Consider the following 12,648-nt stretch of genomic DNA (forward strand, 5'->3'; position numbering starts at 1 on the left):
ATAAAGATCTGAACACGTGTGTATGAAAGTGCCAGACAAAGCAAGAAAGAAAAATAGAAGAAAAAAGACCGTCCCAAGAATCGGAAGTAGACTTGACTTTTTTGGATGGTTTTTTTCTTCTATTTTTCTTTTTTGCTTTGTCCAGCATCTTTCATACACACTTGTTCAGATGTTTATCTTGTTTAATGTTAACTACAGCGACTACAATTATCTCCTAAGAACTACGAATTTTTAGATTTTCAAGTTGGCAGGTCTGATTTAAAGGTACTTTTGAAAATGACGACAGGGCCAATTTTTTTTTTTTTTTTGCTATCTTGTTTCCAAATTTAGAATATCCCTATTCGTAACCCAATGTCTGTACTAGATATTTCACATTAGAGAACTGGAGGTTCTTATTTTTCTTCTTCTTTTTCTTCTTCTCCTTTCTCTTTTTCTTCTTTCTTTTTTTTCTTCGTCTTCGGCATCATTCTTAAACAAAGCACATCTGTTGTCTATTCACAAAACCTGTTAAATTGCCTGCCTATTTCTTACAGAATTTTGTTTAAAAAGATACAAAATTTGGACTTTGTTGTCCGATTTACGTAAACAATTTCTATTCAGTCAAACTTATCGATTATGAAAGTTTGGTGCCAGGGCTCATATCATTTTGTATGTAAAGTTTTCTCGAAAATATTTTTTGATCTCCTTGTAATTTCCAGAGTTGATTATAGAGGCTTCTATATTTCTAGTTGTTAAAACACCAGATTTTATTATTATATCCGTCGTGCCTTTTATATCAAATTACATAAAAGGGGCTCAGATTTCCATTATTATTTTTTGCACTGTTTTATAATTTCAATCCTATCTGTCTCATTCTTTTTTGCTTTATTTAATACTAATGAAAATTACTGTGGTGTATTTCTTTAGCCGTCAGAGGTTTTTTAAAAGTCGTAGATTCTTCTATTCGTTTTCTGGTTTTAACAGCAGATTTTACAGATATATCAAGATTTTTTAAATTTTTAACAATACATTTTATTTACTTTTTTTTTCTGTATTAGTAGTGTGTGTGTTTTATTTTATTTTTTTTTTTAGAGATGTATTCTTTTGTTTTGCTCTTTTTTTCGCCTCTTTTTAAAAAAGATTATTTCTAATTTTTTATTTGATTTAAGTGTATAGGTTGAAAATTATTATTAATTTATTTTTAATTAACACAAGCGTGCAGTCATATTTTTACTTCAAAAAAATTTGACTCAAGCAGATTGGGTGTTCCTTTTTTTCTCTCTTTTTTGTGTGTGTGTGTGTTTGTCTGTGTGTGCGTGTTTTGTGTGTTGTTGAAATTACCCACCTCAAGAAAAATGTAAAAAATTAAGAAATAGATAAAGAAAAACCCTATAAGATTGAAATGAGAAAGTCAAATGAATAATTGCACACACGAGAGCACAAGCACAGAAGTTCAAAAACTAACATTGAGCACTCTCACCCCCCCACCCCCCACTACCCGACCCCCCCTGTCCCCCCCCTGCCCCCCTTCCCCTTTCTTCAATTCTCCCCTTTATCTCGTCCACATCTAGATACCCTGTTCCTCCAATCCCAACATTCTTCCAGTACCTCTACCGTAAGCGCCAGGCAAACTGATTCGTACACGAACCATCACAGGGCCCAGTAGTAAGGCGTGGGGGCTTGCTCTGCGTGTGGTGCATTTTTCCACTACAGTAGGTACCCGTCACTCACACTAATTGAATCATAAACCAACCTTTTTAATTAATCACACTGGCACCCCCCAAAATAAGATTAAAAAGAAGAAAAAAAAATGAGATGAAATAAAGACACCTAACATCTTTCACTGCACCCATATTCTTCTTTGGTAATTGACACACTCAACAGACACACTGTACAGTCACTTGCTGGTTTTATTACTTATGTTGATTATCGCATTGCATTGCTCTTGTTGGGGCAACTTTTTTACATCCAACCAACTGCATGCTCTCTCTCTCTCTCTCTCCTCTCTCTCTCTCTCCTGTCTATCTGTCTCTCTCTTTCTTTCTCTCTCTCCCACTGCCGCCCCCATACAAATTTTGAGGTCTTGTAATTATCTTTATCATTTGTCTTTCATTGGCCAAAATTATCTGGGAATGTAGAGCAATTCTATAACAATTGTGCATTTCTTTATAGAATCTAAAGACTATCACTGTTGTTAATGATAATGACAACAGGCTGAAAACTTGCAAATGATAAAAATTACCTTCATGCCGCTGTGATATCTTATTTTTTTCTTTCTAATTTCTTTAATATAACTAAAGGAAGGAATTATTTAAGTTGAGTCTGGCAATAATGATTAGACAATTAATAAAACTACGTGTCATTCAATAAGAATGAAGTTCTAATGACATTGGAAAGACTTGTTGCTTAAAGCGAACAGTTATTCTTCCATATTGACCCATCACATTTGTAAAACGTTCGTAAATTGTACAACGTTGAAGCAACCTAGGACATATTTTGATACACAACTTGTCAAGTTTTATTATCATCAAGTAATCTATTGTGTCAGCATTCGAACCAGTGATTGAATTTTTTTTGTTTGTTTATTTTTTGATACGACTTTTTTTATGTTTTATGATTTAGTATTATCTCTTTTCAATGTTTTTTTTTCATCATTAAATTTTAATATTTGTTTCTTTTTCTTTTCTATTTTCCAGTCCATAATTATAGGTAAATGTATTATATTTTACAAATAATATTTATTTTACTCATGCGTTTTGCATTTTGCGTTCTGATTAAATTGTTCTAACTTTTCTTTGTTTTAATTTTGAATGAAGTTTTAATTGGTTGTCGTTACCTTTTGTTTTCATTCATTGATTTATTATTATTTTTATTTTATTTTTTTGTTGATACCACAAAGGACATTTCCAACTAAGATTTGTTTGCTTTTTTGTGCGATGCGTTCATGTTTCATTTTCAGTCCGATCAAATTCTGTGCAGGGTTTTTTTTGTTTATAAAAGTAAATTAGGTTTAAATTGTCAGAACTCAACTGTTTTTTTTTTATTTAAAAAGATTCTTTTAAAAATCTCAACAGTAATTGTGAATGTTCTGTTTTTCCATTTTCTTTGATTAATTTTCAGATTCCCTATAAATTCCCTACTTAGAAGCCATTTCTTGTTTTGTAAAATTCTGCGTTGATTATAAAACACGGGGATGTTTACCTATGTAGAACAAGACATGACGCCTGTTAGGCGATATTATTACAATTTTTCCGACAAAGACAAAGCTAACGACCAGGTACTCATTTTACACCTGAGTACAGTGAGAGAATGTGAGTAAAGAGCCTTTTCCAAGGAAGGAAGACAAAAGGAAAAAAAAATTGAAAGTAGAAGCAGGCGTTGTCTCTGTCCGAAAAAAATTGTACTATTGTACTATCACTTAACAGGCGTCGTGTCTCGTCCTACACGTCAGGTGTTGCTGTTGGTCAGGGACCCTTTGTAAAGCGCTTTGAGCACAATTATTGTATATTGCGCTATATAAAAAAGCTAAAACTCAAGTCTGGTTGCTGACTATTAATTTTTCTCTTCTCTGTTTTTCCAGTGTCAGCTCAGTCCAGTGGGAGAGCCCGGTCGGATCCAACCCACCAACATAACAGCAGTAGTCAACACCACTACCATGGCCTGCTGGGGCAGCAGCAGCAGCAGCGACAGCAGAAACCATCGTATCACAACACGGCTGTTGGGCCGTACAACGATGTCTCCATAAGCTCACCGACAAGCTCTGCCGTCTTGGGCAAACAGCCTCCAGCGGCCCACCAGGTGGCTACGACAACATCCTCGTCGATGGAATGCGAAAGCCCTCTTATGGGTCAGGGAATGTCCATCCCACCACAGTCTGTCCAGGGATCTTCAATGGGTGGCGGTGGGTTCAGCACTTCTTGCCATATCTGGCCAGTCCCACCCCAGGCCCACACCTCATCCAGGACTTCAGGTGCTGAGACTCGAGGCAGCAACAATGCTGGCTACCACCAGCACCACCAGCATCGTAAACATCACCAGCCGCCACCGCCTCCTGAACAACAAAATGTTGTGGCAACCAGTCTAATGCTGGGAGGGGGTGCAGTGGTTGGGAATCAGTTTGTACCCAATCCAAATTCCACAGGCCATCATCGCCAACAGTCCTCCTCCTCTTCTTCCTCTTCGCTGCACCAGCATCATCAACACAGTAACCCACACCATCACCACCACGAGATGGTTTCCCCATCCTCCGCATCAAACTCTTCCATTATTCTCGGAGGAAGCAGTGGTGGAGACATGTACGACTCGTCCAGTCTCTCCAGTCTCAATACCCACTTGCATCATTCTGACGCAACAGGCGGCAGCGGTGGTGGCAGTCACCTCTCAAACCAAGCACTGTTTACCCCCCATGCCTCTTCCTCATCGTCCTCTTCATCGTCAACAGTGACTACTTTGTCTTCCAATAACACTAACATCCCTGTTGATTTGACCAACCTTGCCCTCCTGCGACAACAACAACAACAACATTTCTCCTCACAACCACCATCTGTCAACAGTCCACCGTCTTATCAGCGAAAATCTTATCATCAACACAACCCAGTCCGAGCTGGTGCTGATACGAATGCAACCGTTCTCACGAGTCCTGCTCTACTAATAGACGTCAGCAGCAATGCCCAGCCCGGCGGCCCAATCCCGGTCATACCTCTGTCCCACAACACCCAATCTCAACCGGCAGTTGGAATGCCCATTCCACTGTCGCCGCAAGACTTGTCCTTTGTGGGATTTAACCCAGCCGCCAGCCAACCTGGCCAGTCTATCAACATCACGTCACTGGCAGCCGGTGGCTTCCCAGTTTCATCTCCGGCTGCATACTCTGTCAATTGGATGAACCTGGCCAAATCAAACACAACCACACCTGTTGCCACTAGCAACAACCCTGCCTCTTCCTCCTCCTCCTCCTATCCGTTTGAGTTAGCCGAGGGACCTTCCTCCCCATCAATATCATCATCGTCATCCTCACTCGCCGCTTCCCAAGCAATGCTGATAGGAGGAGAACCAGCAGCGTCCTCTCTATCCACGTCTTCGTCGAGTCACCACCAACACTATCATCATCATCCTCCTCCCCACCACTCGAACTCTCACCATCACCACCACCACCACCACAGCAGGAGTAGGGGGAGCACGGAAAGGGGAGATGAGTCTCCTATGGTAGGGGTCTGCGTGCAGCAGAGTCCCGTTGCCAGTCATTAATAATAATAACTGACCTTGACCTTGTTGTTTTGTGTTGAAGAGATACACTATACCCACCTTTTGCAACACAGGGGTGTTGTGCTGCAAGTAGTCTCTGATAAGTTTGTTGTTATCATATGATCAGCTCATTAGAATGAAAAGGAAGGGGGCATTGGGGGGGGGGGGGGGATCATTAAAGTGGATGAGTTGAATATCGTCTCCACCAAGCTGTGAACCTGCATAGCCAGGCAGATGATTGCCATAGGAATTACAGGGGTTTTTTTTTCCCCCTCCCTCTGCCAGTTTGAAAAGACTCCATAAATTCAGCGAATGTTAGGTTTTGACACATTTGAGGAAACTGAACTGAAATTTCTGAAAAAATATGATAAATGGTCGAGATTGGTTGGCAAGTCTTATGCAATTCACTGTACACATACACCAGGCTACGTGAAAATGTAAAAATGTGTAAATTTTGGGAGGTAAAGATTGTAGTTGCTTTAGTTAACTTCAAAAATCAACAATTTCCCCTCATAGGGATTAAATAGCACTTCAAAATCCTTAAAGTCATATAATTCGGCATCAACTTTCATTTTCAATAAGTTTGGTAAAGAGATGCCCATGAAGTTCTGAAAATGGAGCCAATATTTCTTATTTTCAACTAATTTTTCGTAATAGTAATAGTGGGAAGGTTTACCATTATAAAATGTCTTTGTTTTTATTTTTTATTTTCTTTTTTTTTTTTGTTGTTGTTGAAAAATACGGTTGCTCGGGAGGATAATTTTTTCATCCATTGTAAACATCACATGGGATTTTCTCGGGTTTTCAAATTAAAAAAAAAAATTCTAATTTGCTGAACATATGATCTTACACTTACAAGATCACACCGATACGATACGACATTTTGCAGAGTTTATTTTTTTGTTGGGAAAGGTGGTGAAATCTCATCTCGTTGTGACAAGCCGTCATTCATTGTATATAGTTTTGATAGAAGGACAATCCATGAAAACACCCTGTGATTCCTCATAAAATGTACGACAACAACAAACATCATCATCATCATTGCAGCAGAGGGCTGGTGGTGTGTGAATTATGACTTAATATTTATTATTATTATTATTAATATTATTACTATTGTTATTATTATTTACCATTACTTCGTTGATTGGAAGGAGAAATACCGTGAAAGAAATGGAATTTATTCTAGAGATCTTTAATAATAATAATAGTATGTTTGTACATATATACATATAAATATCATCATGTTACACAGACAATGGATGTGGATCAGCATATGTGGAAAGTATCGGAGGAAGTTTTAGGGTTTCTTTTTGTTTTGTTTGTTTTTGTTTTGGTTTTTATGTTGCATTATGAAAGGTCAAAGAGATAATCAGAACAAGATTTTTATTCTTTTACTCGTGGATTAATCTCTGTACTCTGGATGGACAACGATAGGTGTGGAAAATATCTGTGGAAATCTCGAGTTTTTTTGTTTGTTTTTATGTATTATTATGAAAAGTCAGAGGTAACCAGAACAAGATTTTTTTCTTTTACTTGTGGATTAATCTCTGTGATCTGAATCGGAAATCGTTGTACGTAATATTTTACTTTGAGGATTTTAATACATCAATTAAAACCCAAACACAGTCCTCTCCCAGAGCCTTGTCATATATGTTATACGACGTTCTAACACGGATTATGATAAATTGATGGCATTTGGAATCAAAGGAGACAAAAGGAAACTGAAAGCAAAAGAGATAAAAATAGTAACAAAGATTGATTTTGGCCAGCAGTGTGGATCAGTTGCTTCTTCATCTACTGATCTGCCACTTCCGACATTGATTTCATTGGTATCTTAATTCATTTTTTTTAGGAGCCATTTATGGCCTAATTTTGATTTTATTTTATAATGAGTTTTGATAATTTGGAAATGTTTGTTTTGGTAAGAAATGGGGAATGCCTTTGGCCTAGTGGGTGCAAGATTTCCAGCTTAACTGGGCGGGGTTCCCAACCTCCCATAGTGGGCAGGCAGGTACTTGTTGTGTCTTCTATCCCCCTATATCTGTTTTTCAATTGCCAATTGCTTTCTGTCTTTGTCTTGCAATGTCAATGAGATTACTTCGTTTTGTCCTGGCCGGAGTCCTTGGCTGGGAGAGAAACAGTTGAATTTATAGTTTTGGGAAATTTTTTTTTTTTTTCCCTTGTAAATCATCTCTCTGTTATAATTATACACTGATATTTTTGTTTTACATATTTATGATTTGTAAACATTTGAGTGGGGACCTCCTGGTCTTCTGTCTGGATGAGATGTTTCGGTGATCTCAAACTAAGTACACTGATAGGATGCTCTTTGGAATCTACATCTTTTCTCTGTCTTCCTTTTTCTTAGGTACTTTAATTGTAATTCTAGAATTTTTTACTATCCCATTTTCTTCCTTTCTACTGGCGCTGATATGACCTCGATGTGCTGCAAACACCGTAAAACCCTTAAAAACAAAAACAATGAAACATCTTAACCTGGATTTCTGGGGTTCTGAAAGTGAAATAGGATTTTGATTTCTTTCTGGCATCTGGATCACCCCTGACTTTATATTGTTTGGAGGCAGTGGGTCACATTTCAAAATGTTTCAATTTAAGGCTTTTTGAATTTGTTGGAAAATGGATTTCGGGATTATTATTTTTTTTTGGGCATAAGTTAATTTCTTCCCTGCGTATGTCCTGCGATGTCCTTTTTTCTGCCTGCTAAAGATGGAAGACGGGCATTTTAAAAATCTTCCGGTCGATCTTGGTGAGCTGTGTTTTAAAAAAATTGTTTTAAAAGATGAAAGTGTTAGTTGTTTAAATGCAACAGTTAAGTGGAAGCTAGATGGACATAATGCATCCTTTTCTATGATTTAAAGCTGAGACCATTTTATGAAGAGAAGCTTGGTACGAAATATTTTCATATATATTCTTTTACAAGAAAAATGTTTAGGTTTTTAAAAAAATTGGCAAATGGGGCATCGCTATGTATATTAGAAACGTATGGTTACATCTCCACACTGGAAGTCTCCAGCCAGTCTTTAAATTCGTCAGCGGGTGGTTGGATGGGAGCATCACCCTTGAATCATATACCTATGATGTTCGCATGGGTGTACGATCGGATAGTGATGTCGTTTCTTCTTCTCTTTACTAGCATATCCTGCTTCTTTGGTTTGTGATTGTATTTTTGACAGGGGATATTTTTTTTCCTGTAAATCTTCTGCCTGTTTGTTCTTGGTTATTTATAATTTAGCTTATGATATCTTTAGGTTATGATTTTGATTTACATTTGTACTATTTTTGTTAGATTGCTTGTTTTTTTGTTTCAGCGGTCTCTCATATAACCTCAATTGTGTTGGAAGAGACCTAAAGCAACAAACAAACAAAAAAAAAGAATAAATAAATTCGTCACCACGGTTGAAGACAGCCTCGAAACCATCTCGTCACAGGGCAGTGTAAGATTATGTGGTCTGCTGTCTCTGGCATTCCCGGACAGTGGGGACAGTCAGCTGACTCCCTCTGACCCCATCGATGCATAGTTGTATCTTTTTATATGATCTACACTCCAGCTATTCGGAAGCATTTTTATGGGCCCCTTTTTAGAAACGCTGCAATGCCAGGAATTATCCTTTTTTTTTTTTACTAAAGTTCAATACAGATCTCCCCCAACCCCCTTCCCCCGATCTACGTTTCGAATTTTTTTTTCCTAAGTAAGAGTATCATACAGAGGTGTGGCAGGTCAGTCTTCCTTAACGGATTCTGATTTCTCTTTTATTGGTTTTACAATAACAAGTACGGATTTATCCGTTTTCACCTAGACCTATGTGATTCTTGCTGGCTAGTGTGGCCAATTTTTGTTTTTCTTTTTTAAAATGTTTTTATTTTTTATTTTTGACGATAAATGAATGACCTATTTGGCAGGATTTAAAAAAACAAATTTTTTATAAGTAATCTTATCTGGTAGTCTGGAAATGTTTGTTATGTTATCTGTGCTGACTCATAGGAATGCACACTCAGTCTTTTCAAGACAAGGGCAAAATTTCGTTATAAACGGCTGGGATGATGAAATGAACTTTTTAATAATTACCCATAGCATATTTTAAACCCTCTTACTCCTATTTGCAATGCTGAAAGCTATTTGTGAGAATATTTATCATTATTTGTATATTTTATATGATGAAATCATGAGATTGATGTTTATGATGACGTTTATTCTCACAAATTGAACGCATTTTTCTAAGTTTGACAATTCTCTACCTTCCCGACTTCATACCTCAATATCTCATGAACTAAAGATGAATAAATAAAATAAACTGCAAAATGTTCTGAATCACTGCTATTTTACAAGCCCAAAACATAGAGAGATATCTTAAAAATTAAAAGGAATATTTTGATTATTTCTGAGAGGGTTTTATTTTATTTTTTTTCTGGGCCACCATTCTATAATGATGTTGTTATGTTTATTGAGTTTTACTAGTAGTTCTTAATGAATGCCAGAGTGTTTTCATGTATATCAAGACTTATGCAAGAATGATTGTGAGGGTTAATATCCCTATATTATATTTTTTAATGTTATCGAACGGGAGTTATCTGAATTTTTTTTTTAAAGGAAAGGATGATGGTTTTATATTTATGGGAGTGGAAAGTTGTGTGTGTGTGTGTGTGTGGTATGTGTGGCTGTGGGAAAATATAAACCCAAACAATCCTGTCTTTTATCATTGTAATTCTATTTTACTGGCATTGGCATTATGGGTCCTTGAAAGCTGGAAGAACTTTGCTGTTACTGCACGCTGGCTTGGATAAAAGTAGTAAGAATGTGATGTTTGGTTTCAGTTGAAATTGTTCACTATCAATAAAGACGATTTTTTGATATAGTTTGGTACAAAATTAGCACTGGATGGAGAAAGAGACAAAGAAATGATATTTTGGCAAGAAATTGGAAGGGATTTTATGGAAATTACAGTTACAGGACTTTGCTGGGTTCTTCTAGCACGCTCTTGGGAGAACCAAAAAAAAAGCGCGCCGAACTGAAATCCGATGCTCATTGGAAATAAATGAATTCGGCCACCCAGCTCCATTGTGTCGCATGTGTTGCAGCATTGCAGACTGTGCAAGAACTCGGTGTGCTCGAATCAAGCGAGTGTTGGTATTAGATAAAGATCTGAAAAATTGTGTTTTGAAGAAACAGTCTAGGGTGGCTGATTTTAAAAAAATAATTTTTTTTGGTATACTTTTTTTACTGCTTTGTCTGGCACTGATTCCTACACCTGGGTGGGGATCCTGACCGCCCATAGTGGGCAGGGAGGTACATACTGTGTCTTCTATCCCCTTATATCTGTTTTCCAACATGCTTTCTGTCTTTGTCTCGGATTGAGATTACTTGGTTTTGTCCTGGCGCTGGCCGGAGTCCTAGCTGGGAGGGAAACAGTCAAATGCGTAGTTATTGTTTTGGGAGATGATATTTTTTTTCCTTGTAAATCATCTCTCTGTTATGTATTATTATTATTATTTTGAATGTATAATGTAAGTATTTGAGTGTGTTCCTCTATGTTGGATTTTGTGCTTGTGTCTGGATGAGACTTGTAGGTGATTTCAAACTGAGTACATTGGTGGTATGCTCTTGGAATTTACATCTGATCCCTATTTGTTCCCAGTTCCCCTTTGTCTTACTTTTCTTGGGTGCTTTAATTGTAATTCTAGAACTTTTTACTATCCCATGTTCTTCCTTTTTACTGGCGCTGATATAACCTAAATGTGTTGCAAGCGCCGTAAAACCCTTAAAAACAAAAACAAAACAAACGATTCCTACACACACCTTTTCAGATCTTTATATTTTTAACACCAGTGCCTGCATTTAAAATTTGTCTCTTTGGAATCCTTGGATCAATCCAAAGGTTCTATTTTAACTCACTCAACCCTAACAGAACACCGACAATATCCGTAGCTTACCCGGGTTACTTTTACTCCATGCCTATTTATTACATTTTTCTGATACAAATTATAGGCGTAGTATCAAAGTTAATGTTTTTTAGCTTTTACATGTTAATGGTAGTTGTATAAAACTATCTATGTACATGCTCATTTTGAATACATTTTTTTTTTCCAATTTTGAAAAGTAGCAAAAATCTCTAGGATTGAGTGAGTAAAACTTTTTTTTACTGGATGTCTGATGTGTGTGTCTGGACAGACGATAGAGAATTTTGGATGGATTTTAATTTTATTTAAAAATTTATTTTTTTTGCTTTTTGAAATAAGAGAGGCTGTATGGGAAAACCTTATATTATTATATCTAAGACCTGTGTTGTAAGTATGTAATATAATAATATTAAATTCCAAGAAAACTGTACCTACTATGAAAGAAAAAAGAAAGGAGACCCACACTATACTACAGAGAGTTACATTGGTTTTCTTTTCTAAAAATTGGAAAACATAAAAAAAAAAAATAATGAATTAATGCCAAGTCAGACTAATGACGAAGCCTACAAGATTGTGATAAAAATGCATTTTATAATTAAAATTTCATGATCATAATAATAAAGAAAATCGTACTTCAATCTTTTGGATTGCTTTGTTTTTCTACTACCCCCTCCCCTTCTCTCTCTCTCTCTTCTGGGTGGGGTTCCTGACCTCCCATAGTGGTCAGGGAGGCACTTACTTTGTCTTCTACTTCTATCCCCTTATATCTGTTTTCCAACTTGCTTTCTGTCTTTGTCTTGGAATGAGATTACTTGGTTTTGTCCTGGCCCTGGCTGGGAGGGAAACAGTCAAATGTATAATTAGTTTAGGGAGATGATATTTCTTTCCTTGTAAATCATCTCTCATCATGTTTTGTTGATGTATTATATACGATTTGTAAACATCTGTTCCCTATTTGAACCAATTCCCCTTTGTCTGTCTTATTCTTGGATGCTTTAATTGTAATTCTAGAACAATTAACTATCCCATTTTCTTCCTTTTTACTGGCGCTGATATAACCTTAATGTGTTGCAAGCGCCGTAAAACCCTTAAAAACAAACAAAAAATAAACAAGCGCCGTAAAACCCTTAAAAACAAACAAATTTCTAAAGTGCTTTTAATTGTAAGTCGAGAAACTTTTATCATCTCAGTCTTTTTGGGATTTAGATCTTGGCAAGGGATCCTTAGCCGAGAGGGAAGCAGTCAAATGTAGAAAATTCCTTTTTTGAGAGTTAATATTCTTGTAAATCATCTTTGTTAAGTATTCTATTCTACTACTACTTGCCGTGTGTTCTATCCCTCTATGTCTGTTTTATTTTTTAATTCCTTTCTTTCTCGGTCTTGGTATGAGATTAATTGGTCTTTTCGTTTCAATGGTTGGTCGGAATCCTGGTTTTGTTTTGTTTTCAAGGCGCTTGCGACAAAGGTCATATCAGCGCCAGTAAAAAGGAAGAAAATGGGATAGTAAAA

At 36.7% G+C, this 12,648-nt stretch overlaps 1 protein-coding gene across 2 annotated transcripts in view; it reads left to right on the forward strand.

Moving 5' to 3' along the window:
• Positions 1-6,045, forward strand: part of LOC144959632 (uncharacterized) — a 34,151-nt gene extending 28,106 nt beyond the window's left edge. For both annotated transcript variants that reach the window (XM_078892283.1, XM_078892284.1), the window contains exon 9: positions 3,560-6,045. In XM_078892283.1, the coding sequence (XP_078748409.1) occupies positions 3,560-5,226 (1,667 nt within the window). In that variant the 3' untranslated portion in view covers positions 5,227-6,045. The remainder of the gene's footprint in view (positions 1-3,559) is intronic.
• The last annotated feature ends 6,603 nt before the right edge of the window (positions 6,046-12,648 follow it).

The sequence above is a fragment of the Berghia stephanieae genome, chromosome 14, assembly GCF_034508935.2.
Source record: "Berghia stephanieae isolate SIO BIC M18660-M18661 chromosome 14, UCSD_Bste_1.3, whole genome shotgun sequence".
NCBI classification, from domain to species: domain Eukaryota; kingdom Metazoa; phylum Mollusca; class Gastropoda; order Nudibranchia; family Aeolidiidae; genus Berghia; species Berghia stephanieae.